Source organism: Taudactylus pleione, unplaced genomic scaffold (genome assembly GCF_031769625.1).
Source record: "Taudactylus pleione unplaced genomic scaffold, aTauple2 ptg000862l, whole genome shotgun sequence".
In the NCBI taxonomy this organism is placed as follows: domain Eukaryota; kingdom Metazoa; phylum Chordata; class Amphibia; order Anura; family Myobatrachidae; genus Taudactylus; species Taudactylus pleione.
Genome location: NW_028285264.1, coordinates 1,816,550 through 1,841,109, shown reverse-complemented (window position 1 = coordinate 1,841,109; position 24,560 = coordinate 1,816,550). Strand labels below are relative to the sequence as shown.

At 46.2% G+C, this 24,560-nt stretch overlaps 1 protein-coding gene across 1 annotated transcript in view; it reads left to right on the top strand.

Annotated features, from left to right (window-relative positions):
• The window catches only part of LOC148474245 (C-type lectin domain family 2 member B-like), an 892,902-nt gene that overhangs the window by 713,857 nt on the left and 154,485 nt on the right, over window positions 1-24,560 (top strand). The window contains exon 5 of the mRNA XM_088458894.1: window positions 15,684-15,790. Coding sequence (XP_088315020.1) covers window positions 15,684-15,790 — 107 coding nt within the window. The remainder of the gene's footprint in view (window positions 1-15,683; window positions 15,791-24,560) is intronic.

Sequence of the window (24,560 nt, the reverse complement as noted above, 5' to 3'; positions counted from 1 at the left end):
TATGGAGGTAGTACTCAGTACTGTCTGTGTGATGTGTATAGATGTGGATGTAGTACTCAGTACTGCCTGTGTGATGTGTATAGAAGTGGAGCTAGTACTCAGTATTGCCTGTTTGATGTGTATAGATGTGGATATAGTACTCAGTACTGTCTTTGTGATGTGTATAGATGTGGAAGTAGTACTCAGTACTGTCTGTGTGATGTGTAAAGATATGGAGGTAGTACTCAGTACTGTCTGTGTGATGTGTATAGATGTGGATGTAGTACTCAGTACTGCCTGTGTGATTTGTATAGATGTGGATGTAGTACTCAGTACTGCCTGTGTGATATAAATAGAAGTGGAGCTAGTACTCAGTATTGCCTGTGTGATGTATATAGATGTGGAGGTAGTACTCAGTACTGCCTAAGTGATGTGTATAGATGTGGAGGTAGTAGTCAGTACTGCCTGTGTGATGTGTATAGATATGGAGTAAGTACTCAGTACTATCTGTGTGATGTGTATAGATATGGAGTAAGTACTCAGTACTATCTGTGTGATGTGTATAGATGTGGATGTAGTACTCAGTACTGCCTGTGTGATATATATATAGATGTGGAGGTAGTTCTCAGTACTGTCTGTGTGATATATATAGATATGGAGTAAGTACTCAGTACTATCTGTGTGATGTGTATAGATGTGGATGTAGTACTCAGTACTGCCTGTGTGATATATATATAGATGTGGAGGTAGTTCTCAGTACTGTCTGTGTGATATGTATAGATGTGGATGTAGTACTCAGTACTGCCTGTGTGATGTGTATAGATGTGGAGATAGTTCTCAGTACTGTCTGTGAGATGTGTATAGATATGGAGTAAGTACTCAGTACTATCTGTGTGATGTGTATAGATGTGGATGTAGTACTCAGTACTGCCTGTGTGATATATATATAGATGTGGAGGTAGTTCTCAGTACTGTCTGTGTGATATGTATAGATGTGGATGTAGTACTCAGTACTGCCTGTGTGATGTGTATAGATGTGGAGGTAGTACTCAGTACTGCCTGTGTGATGTGTATATATGTGGAGCTAGTACTCAGTACTGTCTGTGTGATGTGTATAGATGTGGATGTAGTACTCAGTACTGCCTGTGTAATGTGTATAGATGTGGAGGTAGTACTCAGTACTGCCTGTGTGATGTATACAGATGTGGCGGTAGTACTCAGTACTGCCTGCGTGATGTGTTTAGATGATGAGGTAGTACTGAGTGCTACCTGTGAGATGTGTATAGATGTGGAGGTAGTACTCAGTACTGCCTGTATGATATGTATTGATGTGGAGGTAGTACTCAGTACTCCGTTTGTGATGTGTATAGATGTGGAGGTAGTACTCAGTACTGTCTTTGTGATGTGTATAGATGTGGAGGTAGTACTCAGTACTGCCTGTGTGATATAAATAGATGTGGAGCTAGTTCTCAGTACTGCCTGTTCGATGTGTATCGATGTGGAGGTAGTACTCAGTACTGCCTGTGTGATATGTATAGATGTGGAGATAGTACTCAGTACTGCCTGTTTGATGTGTATAGATGTGGAGGTAGTACTCAGTACTGCCTGTGTGATATAAATAGAAGTGGAGCTAGTACTCAGTATTGCCTGTTTGATGTGTATAGATGTGGATATAGTACTCAGTACTGTCTGTGTGATGTGTATAGATGTGGAGGTAGTACTCAGTACTGCCTATGTGATATATATATATAGATGTGGAGGTATTACTTAGTACTGCCTGTGTGATGTGTATAGATGTGGATGTAATAATAATAATAATAATAATAATAATAATAATAATAATAATAATAATAATAATAATAATAATAACAACAATAATAATAATAATAATAATAATAATTTTATTTATATAGTGCTTTTCTCCTAATGGACTCAAAGTACTTTACATTTACAGTACAAAATACAAAATAAGCTTAAACAAGGGACATTAGTGAAATGCTTGGGTGAAAGTAGTACTCAGTACTGCCTGTGTGATATATATATATATACATGTGGAGGTAGTTCTCAGTACTGCCTGTGTGATGTGTATAGATGTGGAGGTAGTACTCAGTACTGCCTGTGTGATTTGTATAGATGTGGAGGTAGTACTCAGTACTGCCTGTGTGATATAAATAGATGTGGAGCTATTTCTCAGTACTGCCTGTTCGATGTGTATAGATGTGGATGTAATACTCAGTACTGTCTTTGTGATCTGTATTGATGTGGAGGTAGTACTTCTTACTGCCTGTATAATGTGTATTGATGTGGAGGTAGTACTTAGTACTGCTTATGTGATGTGTACAGATGTGGAGGTAGTACTCAGTACTGCCTGTGTGATATGTACAGATGTGGAGGTAGTACACAGTACTGCCTGTGTGATTTGTATAGATGTGGAGGTAGTACTCAGTACTGCCTGTGTGATATAAATAGATGTGGAGCTAGTTCTCAGTACTGCCTGTTCGATGTGTATCGATGTGGATGTAGTACTCAGTACTGTCTTTGTGATGTGTATTGATGTGCAGGTAGTACTCATCTGTCTTTGTGATGTGTATAGATGTGGAGGTAGTACTCAGTACTGCCTGTGTGATATAAATAGATTTGGAGCTAGTACTCAGTACTGCCTGTGTGATATGTATAGATTGCGATGTAGTACTCAGTACTGCCTGTGTGATGTGTATAGATGTGGAGGTAGTACTCAGTTCTGCCTGTGTGATGTGTATAGATGTGGATGTAGTACTCAGTACTGCCTGTGTGATATATATATAGATGTGGAGGTAGTTCTCAGTACTGTCTGTGTGAAATGTATAGATGTGGATATAGTACTCAGTACTGCCTGTGTGATGTGTATAGATGTGGAGGTAGTACTCAGTTCTGCCTGTGTGAAGTGTATATATGTGGAGCTAGTACTCAGTACTGCCTGTGTGATGTATACTGATGTGGCGGTAGTACTCAGTACTGCCTGCGTGATGTGTTTTGATGTGGAGGTAGTACTGAGTACTACCTGTGTGATGTGTATAGATGTGGAGGTAGTACTCAGTACTGCCTGTATGATATGTATAGATCTGGAGGTAGTACTCAGTACTGCCTTTGTGATGTGTATAGATGTGGAGGCAGTACTCAGTACTACCTGTGTGATATGTATAGATGTGGAGGTAGAACTCAGTACTGCCTGTGTGATATGTATAGATGTGGAGGCAGTGCTCAGTACTGCCTGTGTGATGTGTATAGATGTGGAGGTATTACTCAGTACTGCCTTTGTGATGTGTATAGATGTGGAGGTAGTACTCAGTACTGCCTGTGTGATATGTATAGATGTGGAGGTAGTACTCAGTACTGCCTGTGTGATATGTATAGATGTGGAGATAGTACTCAGTACTGCCTGTGTGATGTGTATAGATGTGAATGTAGTACTCAGGACTGTCTTTGTGATGTGTATAGATGTGAAGGTAGTACTCAGTACTGCCTGTGTGATATAAATAGATTTGGAGCTAGTACTCAGTACTTCCTGTGTGATATGTATAGATAGCGATGTAGTACTCAGTACTGCCTGTGTGATGTATATAGATGTGGAGGTAGTACTCAGTACTGCCTAAGTGATGTGTATAGATGTGGAGGTAGTACTCAGTACTGTCTGTGTGATGTGTATAGATATGGAGGTAGTACTCAGTACTGTCTGTGTGATGTGTATAGATGTGGATGTAGTACTCAGTACTGCCTGTGTGATGTGTATTGATGTTGAGCTAGTACTTAGTACTGCCTGTGTGATGTGTATAGATGTGGAGGTAGTACTTAGTACTGCTTATGTGATGTGTATGGATGTGGAGGTAGTTCTCAGTACTGTCTGTGTGATATGTATAGATGTGGATGTAGTACTCAGTACTGCCTTTGTTATGTGTATAGATGTGGAGGTAGTAATCAGTACTGACTGTGTGATATAAATAGATGTGGAGCTAGTACTCAGTACTGCCTGTTTGATGTGTATAGATGTGGATGTAGTACTCAGTACTGTCTTTGTGATGTGTATTGATGTGGAGGTAGTACTTAGTACTGCCTGTGTAATGTGTATTGATGTGGAGGTAGTACTTAGTACTGCCTGTGTGATGTGTATAGATGTGGAGGTAGTAATTAGTACTGCTTATGTGATGTGTATGGATGTTGAGGTAGTACTCAGTACAGACTGTGTGATGTGTATAGATGTGGAGCTAGTACTCAGTACTGCCTGTGAGAGATGTATAGTTGTGGAGGCAGTGCTCAGTACTGCCTGTGTGATGTGTTTAGATGTGGAGATAGTACTGAGTACTACCTGTGTGATGTGTATAGATGTGGAGGTAGTACTCAGTACTGCCTGTATGATATGTATAGATCTGGAGGTATTACTCAGTACTGCCTTTGTGATGTGTATAGATGTGGAGGCAGTACTCAGTACTGCCTGTGTGATATGTATAGATGTGGAGGTAGTACTCAGTACTGCCTGTGTGATATGTATAGATGTGGAGGTAGTACTCAGTGCTGCCTGTGTGATATGTATAGATGTGGAGATAGTACTCAGTACTGCCTGTGTGATGTGTATATACATGTGGATGAAGTAGTCAGTACTGCCTGTGTGATATAAATAGAAGTGGAGCTAGTACTCAGTATTGCCTGTTTGATGTGTATAGATGTGGATGTAGCACTCAGGACTGTCTTTGTGATGTGTATAGATGTGGAGGTAGTACTCAGTACTGCCTGTGTGATATGTATAGATGTGGAGGTAGTACTCAGTACTGCCTGTGTGATATAAATAGATGTGGAGCTAGTACTCAGTACTGCCTGTGTGATATGTATAGACAGCGATGTAGTACTCAGTACTGCCTGTGTGATGTGTATAGATGTGGAGGTAGTACTTATTACTGCCTGTGTGATGTGTATAGATGTGGATGTAATAATAATAATAATAATAATAATAATAATAATAATAATAATAATTATAATAATAATTATTTTATTTATATAGCGCTTTTCTCCTAAAGGACTCAAAGTGCTTTACATTTACAGTACAAAATACAAAATAAGCTTAAACAAGGGACATTAGTGAAATGCTTGGGTGAATAGGTGAAAAGGGACAATAGTGAAATGCTTGGGTGAAAGTAGTACTCAGTACTGCCTGTGTGATATAAATAGATGTGGAGGTATTACTCAGTACTGCCTTTGTGATGTGTATAGATGAGGAGGTAGTACTCAGTACTGCCTGTGTGATGTGTATAGATGTGGAGGTAGTACTCAGTACTGCCTGTGTGATATAAATAGATGTGGAGGTATTACTCAGTACTGCCTTTGTGATGTGTATAGATGAGGAGGTAGTACTCAGTACTGCCTGTGTGATGTGTATAGATGAGGAGGTAGTACTCAGTACTGCCTGTGTGATATGTATAGATGTGGAGGTAGTACTCACTACTGCCTGTGTGATGTGTATAGATGTGGAGGTAGTACTCAGTACTGCCTGCTCGATGTGTATAGATGTGGATATAGTACTCAGTACTGTCTTTGTGATGTGTATTGATGTGGAGGTAGTACTTAGTACTGAATGTGTAATGTGTATTGATGTGGAGGTAGTACTTAGTACTGTCTGTGTGATGTGTATAGATGTGGAGGTAGTACTTAGTACTGCTTATGTGATGTGTACAGATGTGGAGGTAGTACTCAGTACTGCCTGTGTGATATGTACAGATGTGGAGGTAGTACTCAGTACTGCCTGTGTGATGTTTATAGATGTGGAGGTAGTACTCAGTACTGCCTTTGTGATATGTATAGATGTGGATATAGGGCCTGATTCAGACCCACTCGCGAGCGGCTGTCCGCTCGCAAGTGGGTCGATGTTATGCACTGAGCATGCGAACGACGGAGGGAGCTCCGTCGTGCGCAAGCGCCAGACGCGACGAGCGAAGGAAAGTCCTTCGCTCGTTGTGTCCGATCAAAGGGGGCGTGCTGTCAATGTTTATTGACAGCACGCCCCCTTTGGTGGGCGTGCCGGGGGCGTGCCTCCCTGACGGGGCGTTCCCACGGGAACGCCTCCCGTCAGAAGCCGGCCCACTGACATCACTAGTGATGTCAGTGGGAGTGATTTTGGCTCTGATAGAGCCAAAATCACTCCGGAGCTTGCGGTTGAAAACCTCAACCGCAGTCTCCGGCTCGCAATTTCGATGGTCGCGATGGTCTCGACCATCGCGGCCATTACAAAGCACGCTCGTATAGCCTGTGGGTGGTGACCCACTGCTATACGAGCGTCTAGGAGGACGCTCCATGAAAATGGAGCCCGGCCCTCATTCAGAGCATGCGCTCTGCTCAGAGCGTACGGCTCTGAATGAGGGCCATAGTACTCAGTACTGCCTGTGTGATGTGTAAAGATGTGGAGGTAGTTCTCAGTACTGCCTGTGTGATATAAATAGAAGTGGAGCTAGTACTCAGTATTGCCTGTTTGAAGTGTATAGATGTTGAGGTAGTACTCAGTACTGTCTTTGTGATGTGTATAGATGTGGAGGTAGTACTCAGTACTGCCTGTGTGATATAAATAGATGTGGAGCTAGTACTCAGTACTGCCTGTGTGATATTTATAGATAGCGATGTAGTACTCAGTACTGCCTGTGTGATGTATATAGATGTAGAGGTAGTACACAGTACTGCCTAAGTGATGTGTATAGATGTGGAGGTAGTACTCAGTACTGTCTGTGTGATGTGTATAGATATGGAGGTAGTACTCAGTACTGTCTGTGTGATGTGTATAGATGTGGATGTAGTACTCAGTACTGCCTGTGTGATTTGTATAGATGTGGAGGTAGTACTCAGTACTGACTGTGTGATATAAATAGATGTGGAGCAAGTACTCAGTACTGCCTGTTTGATGTGTATAGATGTGGATGTAGTACTCAGTACTGTCTTTGTGATGTGTATTGATGTGGAGGTAGTACTTAGTACTGCCTGTGTGATGTGTATAGATGTGGAGGTAGTACTCAGTACTGTCTTTGTGATGTGTATAGATGTGGAGGTAGTACTCAGTACTGCCTGTGTGATATAAATAGATGTGGAGCTAGTACTCAGTACTGCCTGTGTGATATTTATAGATAGCGATGTAGTACTCAGTACTGCCTGTGTGATGTATATAGATGTAGAGGTAGTACACAGTACTGCCTAAGTGATGTGTATAGATGTGGAGGTAGTACTCAGTACTGTCTGTGTGATGTGTATAGATATGGAGGTAGTACTCAGTACTGTCTGTGTGATGTGTATAGATGTGGATGTAGTACTCAGTACTGCCTGTGTGATTTGTATAGATGTGGAGGTAGTACTCAGTACTGACTGTGTGATATAAATAGATGTGGAGCAAGTACTCAGTACTGCCTGTTTGATGTGTATAGATGTGGATGTAGTACTCAGTACTGTCTTTGTGATGTGTATTGATGTGGAGGTAGTACTTAGTACTGCCTGTGTGATGTGTATTGATGTGGAGGTAGTACTTAGTACTGCCTGTGTGATGTATATAGATGTGGAGGTAGTACACAGTACTGCCTGTGTGATATGTATAGATGTGGAGGCAGTGCTCAGTACTGCCTGTGTGATGTGTATAGATGTGGAGGTAGTACTTAGTACTGCCTGTGTGATATGAATAGATGTGGAGGTAGTTCTCAGTACTGCCTGTGTGATATGTATAGATGTGGAGGCAGTGCTCAGTACTGCCTGTGTGATGTGTATAGATGTGGAGGTAGTACTTAGTACTGCCTGTGTGATATGAATAGATGTGGAGGTAGTTCTCAGTACTGTCTGTGTGATGCGTATAGATCTGGAGGTAGTTCCCAGTACTGCCTGTGTGATGTGTATAGATGTGGAGGTAGTCCTCAGTACTGAATGTGTGATATGTATAGATGTGGAGGTAGTACTCAGTACTGCCTGTGTGATATGTATAGATGTGGAGATAGTACTCAGTACTGCCTGTGTGATGTATATAGATGTGGAGGTAGTACTCAGTACTGCCTGTGTGATGTGTATAGATGTGGAGGTAGTACTCAGTACTGTCTGTGTGATATGTATAGATGTGGGGGTAGTACTCAGTACAGTCTGTGTGATATGTATAGATGGCGATGTAGTACTCAGTACTGCCTGTGTGATGTGTATATATGTGGGGGTAGTACTTAGTACTGTCTGTGTGATATGTATAGATGGTGATGTAGTACTCAGTACTGCCTGTGTGTTGTGTACATATGTGCAGGTAGTACTGAAAATACTGCTGTCACCATATACAGATTTGTAATACGGCGTGGTTTAATCAATACTCCCTCTAGATGCATCGTCTCCATTAATCTTTGTTGCAAATAGGCACAGAAATTATATTTCTTGAACTTTGTGTAGCAGCTGCATTTTAATTGCCTTGTGTGTGGTCCAGAGGGGCTGATGGATACTCTGCGGTTTACAATATGTAAATCCTTTGAAGCCAGCCACACCAGGAAGAGAGGGTGATAACGATCTATGTCAATTCTTGTGATTTCTGGAATGTTTATAATATAACTGTATCTTATCTCGTTAACCGACATTTATGGGGCCCTTTGACCAGCTGAGTAAAATGTGAAATATTGTCTTGTGTTATTTTAAATGAAAAATGTGTGTAAGTCACAGATTTTATTAACAGCTGGCACTGGGAGAGGTAACCGAAAGGTGGAGGCTTGGAGGGTTCTTTCAGGAGCATAAGAGTGCGCTCTCTCTAAACAGCTTGTTCATTCAGTGGGGTTCAGACAGAAGTGCTGTGAATGCGCCAGGTTCTTCTTGTGGGTGAAAACCCCCCACCCCATCAGCAGTGTTAAGAACTTTGTTGTAAGTTGTTTTAAGGATTCTGAATAATTTCTCTTTTATTTTTAGCAACTATTTGCATATATAATTTGTGTCATGTTATTAATATTTTTGTAACTAAGCCTTGGAAATATTTTTTGGATTAAAACACATTTAAACTAGTATATTCTCTGTGATTCTTATTGAACTTGTAAGCCTGTGAGGCCCATTAATATTATTATTATTATTATTATTATTATTATTATTATTATTATTATTATTATTATCATCATTTATTTACAGCACTGTACAAAGTACATAAACAAATAGGTGACCAGTGACTTACAGTACAATACAGGACAAGGACATGGAAAATATAGATTGCTACATTGGTGACCATAACACCCAGATAAGCAACAGAACACAAGCAACCAAGTGTTAGGTGCCCTGGTAGAGAGTAAGAAGTAGATGAAGGTAGAGTAAGGAGAAGCACAAGAGGGTAGAGGGCCCTGCTCATAAAAGCTTACATTCTAAAAGTGAGAGGAAGACAGACAGGGGTGACACAGATGGGGTAGATGGGGAGGAAGGAGTATGTAACAGCAAGTTAGGATGACTGCTGGATGGCTTTGATGAAGTAGTGGGTCTTGAGAGCCCGTTTGAAGGATTGCAAACAGGTGCAGAGACTGATGGGGAGTGGGAGAGAGTTCCAAAGGTGGGGAGCAGCACGGCAATGTCTTGGAGGCGGGAGTGGGAGGAAGTAATCAGCTGGCATGAATGGCGTTGTGCATTAGTTGAGCGAAGGGGGCGGAGAGGAGCGTGAAGGGAGATGAGATCAGAGATGTATATGGGAGAAGATTGGGTGAGGGCTTTGTAAGTGAGCGTGAGAACCTTAAATTGGGTTCTAAAAGGGAAGGGGAGCCAGTGGAGGGCTTGTAGGAGAGGGGAGGCAGATGTAGAGGATTTGGAGAGGAAGATGAGCCGAGCAGTAGCACTGAGCACAGACAGGAGAGGAGAGAGATGGGAGTTGGGGAGGCCAGATAGGAGGAGGTTACAATAGTCCATTCTGGAGATGACCAGTGAGTGTATGAGGGTTTTAGTAGCATCCTGGGTGAGATAGGGTCTGATCTTGGAGCTATTTTGGAGATGGAAACAACAGGACTGTGAGAGATTCTGGATATGTGGTTTGAAGGAGAGGGACGAGTCCAGGATAACTCCAAGACAGCGCACCTTGGGACTAGATGAGATAGTAATACCATCAACTGATAAAGAAATAGTGGGAAGTGAGGTGATGTGGGAGGGTGCGAAGACGATCAGTTCTGTCTTAGACATATTAAGTTTAAGATCTGTGTGTAATTGAAGGTGATTTTATTAATAATCTGTTGGGAGATCGCAGACCTCCAGAGAAAAGTCTGCATGGTGGCAGAAGAATTATGTTTTTTGGTAAGTGACCGAGGTGCGCTGGTGTCACGACCAGCTGATCCAGATTGTTGAATCTGTAAGTCAGCCCAGGATCGTGACAGTCATATCAGCAACCATCCCCCCGTTACCACCCAGTCCGGGTCCAGGAACGCCCCTTACATCTCTGCTACTGTGAATCTAACTATGATCTGCGACTCTGTATGAACAAAATCGTGACACATGCGCAGATGAAAAACATCGCTCCACTTTGTCCAGCTCAGAATCAGGCCCTTAATATCTAGTAAGATCCCTTTATTCACCTATTCTCTGTCTCTCTTTCTCTCTACTAAACATGTTAGCAATCACCAGTGGACATGGGGCAATACTGTCCCAAGTGATTTTCTAACATCCAAAGGATGAGTAATAACAAGACTCACCCAAACACTAATGACACATTACCGTGTGCACTCATGTTTTACTTTTTCTCTGACGTTTCCCTGGACAACCAAGGGGAACATTCTCTTTCCTTTTCTCTTCCTTCTCCTTAGGAACATTGAAAGATGTAAGACCTAAGAAGCACTGAAACACAACCCCCAAACTAATTACTTATATTTTACAAACTGTTTTTGATCAGTTGACGTATTCCAAGTTGCAAACTTCTGGTCCAGTGAAATGAGACAACCTTGGCTTTTTTTTTTAAACTAATAAGCCCCTTTAAATTTCTGTGTTATCTCTATGTGGATGATACCCAAAATAGGCTATAATCTCCAGGCCTCTCACTATCTGTGTTGACCCACAAAATTTCATTCTACTGTTAATTTCTTTACGGTTTCATTCCACATGTCCGATCTCCACCTCAAAATCAATCATTCAAAAACTGAGCTAATAATAATTCCCACCAATCAACAAATCTCCAATTACAGGTGGCTAGTATGTATCATATGTCCTATATCTCATGGCTTGTGTACAGCATATCTCCAAATACAGATGGCTAGTATGTATCATGCGTCCTATATCTCATGGCCTGTGTACAGCATATCTCCAAATACAGATGGCTAGTATGTATCATATGTCCTATATCTCATGGCTTGTGTACAGCAGATCTCCATTAATATGTGACTAGTATATATCATATGTCCTATATCTCATGGCCTGTATACAGCATATCTCCAAATACAGATGGCTAGTATGTATCATATGTCCTATATCTCATGGCTTGTGTACAGCAGATCACTAATTACAGGTGGCTAGTATATATCATATACCCTATATCTCATGGCTTGTGTACAGCAGATCACCAATTACAGGTGGCTAGTATGTATCATATGTCCTATATCTCATGGCTTGTGTACAGCAGATCATCAATTACAGGTGGCTAGTATATATCATATGCCCTATATCTCATTGATTGTGTACAGCAGATCACCAATTACAGGTGGCTAGTATGTATCATATGTCCTATATCTCATGGCTTATGTACAGATGATCTCCATTTACAGGTAGCTAGTATATATCATATGCCCTATATCTCATGGCCTGTGAACGGCATATCTCCAAATACAGATGGCAAGTATATATCATATGACCTATATCTCATGGCTTGTGTACAGCAGATCACCAATTACAGGTGGCTAGTATATATCATATGTCCTATATCTCATGGCCTGTGTACAGCATATCGCCAATTACAGGTGGCTAATGTGTATTATACAGTCAGGTGCATAAATATTGAGACATTGACAGAATTTTCATATTTTGGCCTCTGTTCACCACCACAATGGCTTTGAAATGAAACAAACAAGATGTGATTTAACTGCAGACTTTCAGATTTAATTTGAGGGTAATTACATCCAAATCGGGTAAACGGTGTAGGAATTACAACGGTTTCTATATGTGCCTCCCACTTAAAAGGGGCCAAAAGTAATGGGACTATCAACTCAAAAGCTATTTCATGGACAGGTGTGGGCTATTCCCTCATTATTTCATTATCAATTAAGCAGGTAAAAGGTCTGGAGTTGATTCTAGGTGTGACATTTGCATTTGGAATCAGTTGCTGTCGACTCTCAATATGAGATCCAAAGAGCTGTCACTATCAGTGAAGCAAGCCTTCATTAGGCTGAAAAATCAAAACAAACTCATCAGAGAGAGGGCAAAAACATTAGGTGTGGCCAAATCAACTGTTTGGAATATTCTTAAAAAGAAAGAACGCACCGGAGAGCTCAGCAACACCAAAAGACCCGGAAGGCCACGGAAAACAATTGTGGTGGATGACAGAAGAATTATTTCCCTGGTGAAGAAAAACCCCTTCACAACAGTTGGCCAAATCAAGAACACTCTCCAGGAGGTAGGTGTATATGTGTCAAAGTCAACAATCAAGAGAAGACTTCACAAGAGTGAATATAGAGGGTTCACCACAAGATGTAAACCATTGGTGAGCCTCAAAAACAGGAATACCAGATTAGAATTGCCAAACAACATCTAAAAAAGCCATTACAGTTCTGGAACAACATCCTACGGACAGATGAGACAAAGATCAACTTGTACCAGAGTGATGGGAAGAGAAGAGTATGAAGAAGGAAAGGAACTGCTCATGATCCCAAACATACAACCTCATCAGTGAAGCATGGTGTTGGTAGTGTCATGGCGTGGGCATGTATGGCTGCCAATGGAACTGGTTCCCTTGTATTTATTGATGATGTGACTGCTGACAAAAGCAGCAGAATGAATTCTGAAGTATTTCGGGCAATATTATATGCTCATATTCAGTCAAATGCTTCAGAACTCATTGGACGGCGCTTCACAGTGTAGATGGACAATGACCCGAAGCATACTGCAAAAGCAACCACAGAGTTTTTTAAGGCTAAAAAGTGGAATGTTATGCAATGGCCAAGTCAATCCCCTGACCTGAATCCGATTGAGCATGCATTTCACTTGATAAAGACAAAACTGAAGGGAAAATGCCCCAAGAACAAGCAGGAACTGAAGACATTTGCAATAGAGGCCTGGCAGAGCATCACCAGGGATGAAACCCATCGTCTGGTGATGTCTATGCGTTCCAGACTTCAGGCTGTAATTGCCTGAAAAGGATTTGCAACAAAGTATTAAAAAGTGTAAGTTAGATTTAGGATTGTTTAGTTTGTCCCATTACTTTTGGCCCCTTAAAAAGTGGGAGGCCATTGTAATTCCTACACCGTTCACCTGATTTGGATGTAATTACCATCAAATTAAATCTGAAAGTCTGCAGTTAAAGCACATCTTGTTTGGTTCATTTCAAAGCCATTGTGGTGGTGAATAGAGGCCAAAATATGAAAATTCTGTCAATGTCCCAATATTTATGCACCTGACTGTATGTCCTATATCTCATGGCTTGTGTACAGCAGATCTCCAACTACAGGTGGCTAGTATATATCATATGTCCTATATATCATGGCTTGTGTACAGCAGATCTCCAATTACAGGTGGCTAGTATGTATCATATCTCCTATATATCATGGCTTGTGTACAGCAGATATCCCCCCTCAGGTGGCTAGTATGTATCATATGTCCTGTATCTCACGGCTTGTGTACAGCAGATATCCAATTACAGGTGGCTAGTATGTATCATTTCTCCTATATATCATGGCTTGTGTACAGCAGATATCCCCCCTCAGGTGGCTAATATGTATCATATGTCCTGTATCTCATGGCTTGTGTACAACAGATCTCCAATTACAGGTGGCTAGTATGTATCATATGTCCTATATGTCATGGCTTGTGTACAGCAGATCACCAATTACAGGTGGCTAGTATATATCATATGTCCTATATCTCATGGCTTGTGTACAGCAGATGTCCCCTCTCAGGTAGCTGATTCCCACCAACAAGGCTTATTTTGCCATGATAGATCTGTCTGTCCTAAAGTATGCAAATAATAATAATAATGTTTTTTATATTGCACTTTTCTCCCAATAGGACTCCAAGAGCTTTACATTTGCATTTAAAACACAAAATACACAATAAGACAGACATTAGTGAAATGCGTGAGTAACCTCAGTCTGTTTTTGAAGGATTCTAGAGTGGAGGCCTCTCTAACTGAGCGGGGAAGTGAATTCCATAGAGTCGGAGCTGTAAAGCTAAAAGCTCAACCCCCAGATGAGTTCAGGGAGGCTCTAGGTACTGCTAATAGTCATTCATCTACAGATCACAGTAATCAAGTGGGACAGTTATTAGAATGTAAGCTCTCATGAGCAGGGCCCTCTTCCCTCATGTGCTTCTCCTTACTCATACATTCATCTACTCCTCACTCTTGGACTCTGGTTATGTAGGGCTATAAAAGTCAGTTAGCCAATCCTGAAATAGATTCTCCATCTTACGGACAGCCAGTGGAGGTAGCAGAGAATGGGATGGGTGATATGTGGCTGGAATGGGACTGGTTGGTGAATAGCCCAGCAGCTTCATGTCACACTCTGGACTATTAAAAGCACTTTCTTACCACTCCGGTGACTGTCCAGGATAGCACAAAGGTCCGCTCACTCTGCATATCACTCCCGACTGGTGCTGAGGTCTCTCTGTGCTGCTCTTGCTTCATCTGCTCACTGTCCTGTTACTGAGCATGGAGATGGCTCTCCGCAGCCCCTTGCTCACAGCGTGTCTTCCCAGCATGACGACACACAGGCTGCACACCAGAGTTCCCTCCTAAATAACAGTATGGACGCAGCCATGTTGGACTCTTCCTCCTCTCAGAGCGCTGCTCCCAGACCAGCTGATCACAGCTTCCAATCCCTGGGGATCCTCCCCTATAAATTCCATTTCCTGACTGGCCTCCGTTTCCAGTACAATGTTGCTCCTGCTGCAGTTACAGCTCAGTGCTGAGCTCCCAGGTGCTCTGTATCTGTATGGTCCCAGTCGTTATATCAAGTTACTATATCCGATAAACAAGTCTCCTATAGCATCTTGCACATCAGTCTGGTTTTACCACTGAGACTTGTTCTTAGTCACCATTGGTTCCACTGCGTTGTGTAAATGCTCTCTGAAGTAACATCTGTATATTAGACTTTGCCTTCAGTCAGTAGTGGTTAGTGATTTTCTATCACTGGTGGCTGGTGTATAGCAGATCACAAACTGCACTTCCTATCAATCAAATGTTCCTGGGGCTGCGGACTCCCTGTGCACACATACTCCATCCCACTGGCCGGTTCTCGCACCCGCACTGCGATGCATGCGCAGAGGAAAACCATTGACCCATTGCGTCTGCATCCATGCGTTCCTTGCTGAATCAGGCCGTGTATACATATATCATTATACTCAATGCTGCTGGATAGGGTGAGGAGCACCAGGGAGCACTCATTATTATCTAGCTGACAGCCCGATGCTGCGATCTCTTTATAGCTTCAGACAAGAAGCCATATTACAGTTTCCTCTCTATGATATAGATATAAATGCACAGAGCACTAATTCTAACCTTTATATGTTATCTATATGTGGTGTGTTCACAGAAACTGGTGACTATCACAGAACAGGAGTTCTGGATTGGATTATCTCCTGAAGGAAGCCATTACCAGGGGAACGTGTGGACAGGAAGATGGGCTGATGGCAGCACTCAGTAAGGTCCTCTCATTATATCATCTCCAGCTGTGAGGTCTCCATCACAGAGACCACATGCCCCTACCACCCCCCAGTCCCCATCACTAATGTACATGGTCCCACTGCTTGTACCCCCTCTCCATCACAGAGGGCACATGCCCCTACCACCCCCAGTCCCATCACTAATGTACATGGTCCCACTGCTTGTACTCCCTCTCCATCACAGAGGGCACATGCCCCTACCACTACTGTCCCCAACCCTAATGTACATGGTCCCACTGCTTGTATCCCCTCTCCATCACAGAGGCCACATGCCCCTACCACCCACCAGTCCCCATCACTAATGTACATGGTCCCACTGCTTGTACCCCCTCTCCATCACAGAGGGCACATGCCCCTACCACCCCCAGTCCCTTCACTAATGTACATGGTCCTACTGTTTGTACCCCCTCTCCATCACAGAGGGCACATGCCCCTACCACCCCCAGTCCCATCACTAATGTACATGGTCCCACTGCTTGTACCCCCTCTCCATCACAGAGGGCACATGCCCCTACCACTCCTGTCCCCAACCCTAATGTACATGGTCCCACTGCTTGTATCCCCTCTCCATCACAGAGGCCACATGCCCCTACCACCCCCCAGTCCCCATCACTAATGTACATGGTCCCACTGCTTGGAACCCCTCTCCATCACAGAAGGCACATGCCCCTACCACCCCCAGTCCCATCACTAATGTACATGGTCCTACTGTTTGTACCCCCTCTCCATCACAGAGGGCACATGCCCCTACCACCCCCAGTCCCATCACTAATGTACATGGTCCCACTGCTTGTACCCCCTCTCCATCACAGAGGGCACATGCCCCTACCACTCCTGTCCCCAACCCAAATGTACATGGTCCCACTGCTTGTATCCCCTCTCCATCACAGAGGCCACATGCCCCTACCACCCCCCAGTCCCCATCACTAATGTACATGTTCCCACTGCTTGTACCCCCTCTCCATCACAGAGGGCACATGCCCCTACCACCCCCAGTCCCATCACTAATGTACATGGTCCTACTGCTTGTACCCCCTCTCCATCACAGAGGGCACATGCCCCTACCACCCCCAGTCCCATCACTAATGTACATGGTCCCACTGCTTGTAACCCCTCTCCATCACAGAGGGCACATGCCCCTACCACCCCCAGTCCCCGTCACTAATGTACATGGTCCCTCTGCTTGTAACCCCTCTCAATCACAGAAGGCACATACCCCTACCACCCCCAGTCCCCGTCACTAATGTACATGGTCCCACTGCTTGTATCCCCTCTCCATCACAGAGGGCACATGCCCCTACCACCCCCAGTCCCATCACTAATGTACATGGTCCCACTGCTTTTATCCCCTCTCCATCACAGAGGGCACATGCCCCTACCACCCCCTGTCCCATCACTAATGTACATGGTCCCACTGCTTGTATCCCCTCTCCATCACAGAGGGCACATGCCCCTACCACCCCCAGTTCCCATCACTAATGTACATGGTCCCAATGCTTGTACCCCCTCTCCATCACAGAGGGCACATGCCCCTACCACCCCCAGTCCCATCACTAATGTACATGGTCCCACTGCTTGTATTCCCTCTCCATCACAGAGGGCACATGCCCCTACCACCCCCCAGTCCCATCACTAATGTACATGGTCCTACTGTTTGTACCCCCTCTCCATCACAGAGGGCACATGCCCCTACCACCCCCAGTCCCATCACTAATGTACATGGTCCCACTGCTTGTACCCCCTCTCCATCACAGAGGGCACATGCCCCTACCACTCCTGTCCCCAACCCAAATGTACATGGTCCCACTGCTTGTATCCCCTCTCCATCACAGAGGCCACATGCCCCTACCACCCCCCAGTCCCCATCACTAATGTACATGTTCCCACTGCTTGTACCCCCTCTCCATCACAGAGGGCACATGCCCCTACCACCCCCAGTCCCATCACTAATGTACATGGTCCTACTGCTTGTACCCCCTCTCCATCACAGAGGGCACATGCCCCTACCACCCCCAGTCCCATCACTAATGTACATGGTCCCACTGCTTGTAACCCCTCTCCATCACAGAGGGCACATGCCCCTACCACCCCCAGTCCCCGTCACTAATGTACATGGTCCCTCTGCTTGTAACCCCTCTCAATCACAGAAGGCACATACCCCTACCACCCCCAGTCCCCGTCACTAATGTACATGGTCCCACTGCTTGTATCCCCTCTCCATCACAGAGGGCACATGCCCCTACCACCCCCAGTCCCATCACTAATGTACATGGTCCCACTGCTTTTATCCCCTCTCCATCACAGAGGGCACATGCCCCTACCACCCCCTGTCCCATCACTAATGTACATGGTCCCACTGCTTGTATCCCCTCTCCATCACAGAGGGCACATGCCCCTACCACCCCCAGTTCCCATCACTAATGTACATGGTCCCAATGCTTGTACCCCCTCTCCATCACAGAGGGCACATGCCCCTACCACCCCCAGTCCCATCACTAATGTACATGGTCCCACTGCTTGTATTCCCTCTCCATCACAGAGGGCACATGCCCCTACCACCCCCCAGTCCCATCACTAATGTACATGGTCCCACTGCTTGTAACCCCTCTCCATCACAGAGGGCACATGCCCCTACTTCCCCCCAGTCCCCATCACTAATGTACATGGCTCCACTGCTTGTACCCCCTCTCCATCACAGAGGGCACATGCCCCTACCACCCCCAGTCCCCATCACTAATGTACATGGCTCCACTACTTGTACCCTCTCTCCATCACAGAGGGCACATGCCCCTACCACCCCCCAGTCCCCAACCCTAATGTGGTCCCACTGTAGTACCCTCTCTCCATCACAGAGGGCACATGCCCCTACCACCCCCCTGTCCCCAACCCTAATGTGGTCCCACTGTTTATCCCCCTCTCCATCACAGAGGGCACATGCCCCTACCACCCCCAGTCCCCATCACTAATGTACATGGTCCCACTGCTTGTACCCCCTCTCCATCACAGAGGGCACATGTCCCCAAAACAGTCGCAGTATTTCTTACATCCATTCCCCGTTATCTCCCCCAAACGCTCACTGACTGTTAACCACACTGCAGATAAATAGTCTCTGTGAGTGACTACGGTAATAAACCATGACCAGGGGCGGATTGGGATGGAAAACCAGCCCGGGAAATTTCTGGAAACAGCCCTAATGGGGGTGGGTCTGTTGAGGGGGTAGGTCTGTGGAGGAGGGCAGTATACTCCCTCCTCTTATGGCCTGAAGGGGCTTTTGCAAGCCACTGAGGGGAACAGGGTCTGCAAAATAAATTTTGGTGAATGATGCACTTTTTGGGGGGCCCCCATCCCTCTGCATTAGGTACAGGCAGGGATGGTCAGACCTGATTACCGATGGGAAGCTGCACATTTTTCATGCACCTCCCTCCGCCTTCCATTTCCCCTCCCTCTCCAGAGTCAGAGCTAAGGCGGACGGGTGGGATTTTATACCCGAGTCTGCACCATTCAGGGTGCCTGGTGCCCTACATGCCCGAGTAACATGCTTAATGGTCAGACCAGCCCTGGGTACAGGCCAGTTAGTTTTAAAGTGTTTTCTTACCTATATGGTGGAACCTATGAAGAATTTGAGCCTCACTGCACAGTGTCTTCATCTGGTATTCACTATTCATGTAGGAGATCACACTGTGTAAAACCAATGTCACCATGATAACCAGATAATGTTAGTAACAGAACTTTTTGTGCAGGGCAAAATGTGAATTTCTCTGATGAAACAATTTCTGTGCTTCTCCAGGCCCACTGTGGCTCTTCAGGCTACCTGTGTCTCTTCATCTCCAGGACCCCCTGCCTCTCTCCAGGATCCCTTATGTCTCTCTCCAGGACCCCATTATGTTTCTCTCCAGGACCCCGTTATGGTTCTCTCCAGGACCCAGTTATGTTTCTCTCCATCCCCAGGGTCCCCTGCGTCTCTCCATCCCCAGGGCCCCCTGCGTCTCTCCATCCCAAGAACCCACTGAGTCTCTCCATACCCAGGCCCAGTGTGTCTCAGCCCCATTCCCCCAGACCCAGTGTGTGTGTCTCAGCCCCATTCCCCCAGACCAAGTTTGTGTTTCTCAGTCCCATTCCCCCAGCCTCAGTGTGGCTGACTCAGCCACAAGCCCCAGCCTCAGTGTGGCTGTCTCAGCCACAATCCCCAGCCCCAGAGTAGCAGTCTCAGCCACATTCCCCAGCCCCAGTGTGGCAGTCTTAGCCACATTCCCCAGCCCCAGTGTGGCAGTCTGAGCCACATTCCCCAGCCCAGTGTGGCAGTCTCAGCCACATTCCCAAGCCCCAGTGTAGCAGTCTCAGCCACATTCCCCAGCCCCAGTGTGGCAGTCTCAGCCACATTCCCCAGCCCCAGTGTGGAAGTCTCAGCCACATTCCCCAGCCCCAGTGTGGCAGTCTCAGCCTCATTCCCCAGCCCCAGTGTGGAAGTCTCAGCCACATTCCCCAGCCCCAGTGTGGCAATCTCAGCCACATTCCCCAGCCCCAGTGTGGAAGTCTCAGCCACATTCCCCAGCCCCAGTGTGACAATCTCAGCCACATTCCCCAGCCCCAGTGTGGCAGTCTCAGCCACATTCCCCAGCCGCAGTGTGGCAGTCTCAGCCACATTCCCCAGCCCCAGTGTGGCAGTCTCAGCCATATTCCCCAGCCTCAGTGTGGAAGTCTCAGCCACATTCCCCAGCCCCAGTGTGGCAGTCTCAGCCACATTCCCCAGCCTCAGTGTGGCAGTCTCAGCCACAAACCCCAGCCCCAGTGTAGCATTCTCAGCCACATTCCCCAGCCCCTGTGTGGCAGTCTTAGCCACATTCCCCAGCCCCAGTGTGGCAGTCTGAGCCACATTCCCAAGCCCCAGTGTGGCAGTCTCAGCCAAATTCCCCTGCCCCAGTGTAGCAGTCTCAGCCACATTCCCCAGCCCCAGTGTGGCAGTCTCAGCCACATTCCCCAGCCCCAGTGTGGAAGTCTCAGCCACATTCCCCAGCCCCAGTGTGTCAGTCTCAGCCACATTCCCCAGCCCCAGTGTGACAGTCTCAGCCACATTCCACAGCCCCAGTGTGGCAGTCTCAGCCACATTCCCCAGCCCCAGTGTGGCAGTCTCAGCCACATTCCCCAGCCGCAGTGTAGCAGTCTCAGCCACATTCCCCAGCCTCAGTGTGGCAGTCTTAGCCACATTCCCCAGTCCCAGTGTGGCAGTCTCAGCCACATTCCCCAGCCTCAGTGTGGCAGTCTCAGCCACATTCCCCAGCCCCAGTGTGGCAGTCTCAGCCACATTCCCCAGCCCCAGTGTGGCAGTCTCAGCCACATTCCCCAGCCCCAGTGTGGCAGTCTCATCCACATTCCCCAGCCCCAGTGTGGCAGTCTCAGCCACATTCCCCAGCCTCAGTGTCGCAGTCTCGGCCACATTCCCCAGCACCTGTGTGGCAGTCTCAGCCACATTCCCCAGCCCCAGTGTGGCAGTCTCAGCCACATTCCCCAGCCGCAGTGTAGCAGTCTCAGCCACATTCCCCAGCCCCAGTGTGACATTCTCAGCCACATTCCCCAGCCCCAGTGTGGCAGTCTCAGCCACATTCCCCAGCCCCAGTGTTTCAGTCTCAGCCACATTCCCCAGCCCCAGTGTGGCAGTCTCAGCCACATTCCCCAGCCCCAGTGTGGCAGTCTCAGCCACATTCCCCAGCCTCAGTGTCGCAGTCTCGGCCACATTCCCCAGCCCCAGTGTGGCAGTCTCAGCCACATTCCCCAGCCCCAGTGTGGCAGTCTCAGCCACATTCCCCAGCCCCAGTATGGCAGTCCTAGCCACATTTCCCAGTTCCAGTGTGTGGCTTCCCCCTCCCCAGCCCTGTGTCGTCAGGTCAAACCTCCCCGCTCCCCCCCTATCCTGCTGCCGCTAACTCCACTTAGCTGCTGCTGTTGCTCCTCCTCTATTTGGCTACCCCCGTTAAACATTTTTACTTTTTTTTTGTAAGCTACTGCGCATGCGCACTGCGCAGAAACTGTACAGCTGTCCGATTTGTGATAACCTCCGATCACACCACCAGTTGAGGGTGAGCATAGTTCGGCCACCTGCCACTGTATTGACTGGCTCAGTGGGAACCAGCCCGGTGTCCAGGCAGATCAATCCACCCCTGACCATTATGTATGTGTAGTGTCACTCAGATGCATGTACAGACAGCTGACAACCGCTCAACTGTGATTAAATCAGAATAGCGCACATCTCTGTATGAGGCCATAGTCCCAGCATGTATACAGGCAGGAAAACCCGTAGCAGGCACATGGATTATATGGGCATAGCGCACATCTCTGTATGAGGACATAGTCCCAGCATGTATACAGACAGGAAACCCGTATCAGGCACAGTGATTATTATATGGGCATAACGCACATCTCTGTATGAGGACATAGTCCCAGCATGTATACAGACAGGAAACCCGTAGAAGGCACAGTGATTATATGGGCATAGCGCACATCTCTGTATGAGGCCATAGTCCCAGCATATATACAGACAGGAAACCCGTATCAGGCACAGTGATTATTATATGGGCATAACGCACATCTCTGTATGAGGCCTTAGTCCCAGCATATATACAGACAGGAAACCCGTATCAGGCACAGTGATTATTATATGGGCATAGCGCACATCTCTGTATGAGGCCATAGTCCCAGCATGTATACAGGCAGGAAACCCGTAGCAGGCACAATGATTATATGGGCATAGCGCACATCACTGTATGAGGTCCATAGTCCCAGCATATATATAGGCTGGAAACCCGTAGCAGGCACAGTGATTATATGGGCATAGCGCACATCTCTGTATGAGGCCATAGTCCCAGCATGTATACAAGCAGGAAACCCGTAGCAGGCACAGTGATTATATGGGCATAGCGCACATCTCTATATGAGGCCATAGTCCCAGCATGTATACAGACAGGAAACCCGTAGCAGGCACAGTGATTATATGGGCATAGCGCACATCTCTGTATGAGGTCATAGTCCCAGTATGTATACAGACAGGAAACCCGAAGCAGGCACAGTGATTATATGGGCATAGAGCACATCTCTGTATGAGGCCCATAGTCCCAGCATATATACAGACAGGAAACCTGTAGCAGGCACAGTGATTATATGGGCATAGCGCACATCTCTGTATGAGGCCATAGTCCCAGCATGTATACAGTCAGGAAACCCGTAGCAGGCACAGTGATTATATGGGCATAGCGCACATCTCTGTATAAGGCCGTAGTCCCAGCATATATACAGACAGTAAACCCGTAGCAGGAACAGAGATTATATTTGCATAGCGCACATCTTTGTATGAGACCATAGTCCCAGCATGTATACAGACAGGAAACCCGTAGCAGGCACAGTGATTATTTGGGCATAGCGCACATCTCTGTATGAGGCCATAGTCCCAGCATGTACACAGGTAGGAAACACGTAGCAGGCACAGTGATTATATGGGCATAGCGCACATCCCTGTATGAGGGCATAGTCCCAGCATATATACAGACAGGAAACCTGTAGCAGGCACAGTGATTATATGGGCATAGCGCACATCTCTGTATGAGGGCATAGTCCCAGCATGTATACAGACGGGAAACCCGTAGCAGGCACAGTGATTATATGGGCAGAGCGCACATCTCTGTATGAGGTCATAGTCCCAGAATGTTTACAGACAGGAAACCCGTAGCAGGCACAGTGATTATATGGGCAGAGCGCACATCTCTGTATGAGGTCATAGTCCCAGAATGTTTACAGACAGGAAACCCGTAGCAGGCACAGTGATTATATGGGCATAGCGCACATCTCTGTATGAGGCCATAGTCCCAGCATATATACAGGCAGGAAACCCGTAGCAGGCACAGTGATTATATGTGCATAGCGCACATCTCTGTATGAGGCCATAGTCCCAGCATATATACAGGCAGGAAACCCGTAGCAGGCACAATGATTATATGGGCATAGCGCACATCTCTGTATGAGGCCATAGTCCCAGAATGTATACAGGCAGGAAACCCGTAGCAGGCACAGTGATTATATGGGCATAGCGCACATCTCTGTATGAGGTCCATAGTCCCAGCATATTTAAAGCAAGGAAACCCGTAGCAGGCACAGTGATTATATGGGCATAGCGCACATCTCTGTATGAGGCCATAGTCACAGCATGTATACAGACAGGAAACCCATAGCAGGCACAGTGATTATATGGGCATAGCGCACATCTCTGTATGATGGCATAGTCCCAGCATATATACAGACAGGAAACCTGTAGCAGGCACAGTGATTATATGGGTATAGCGCACATCCCTGTATGAGGGCATAGTCCCAGCATATATACAGACAGGAAACCTGTAGCAGGCACAGTGATTATATGGGCATAGCGCACATCTCTGTATGAGGCCATAGTCCCAGCATGTATACAGACGGGAAACCCGTAGCAGGCACAGTGATTATATGGGCAGAGCGCACATCTCTGTATGAGGTCATAGTCCCAGAATGTTTACAGACAGGAAACCCGTAGCAGGCACAGTGATTATATGGGCATAGCGCACATCTCTGTATGAGGCCATAGTCCCAGCATATATACAGACAGGAAACCCGTAGCAGGCACAGTGATTATATGGGCATAGCGCACATCTCTGTATGAGGCCATAGTCCCAGCATATATACAGACAGGAAACCCGTAGCAGGCACAGTGATTATATGGGCATAGCGCACAT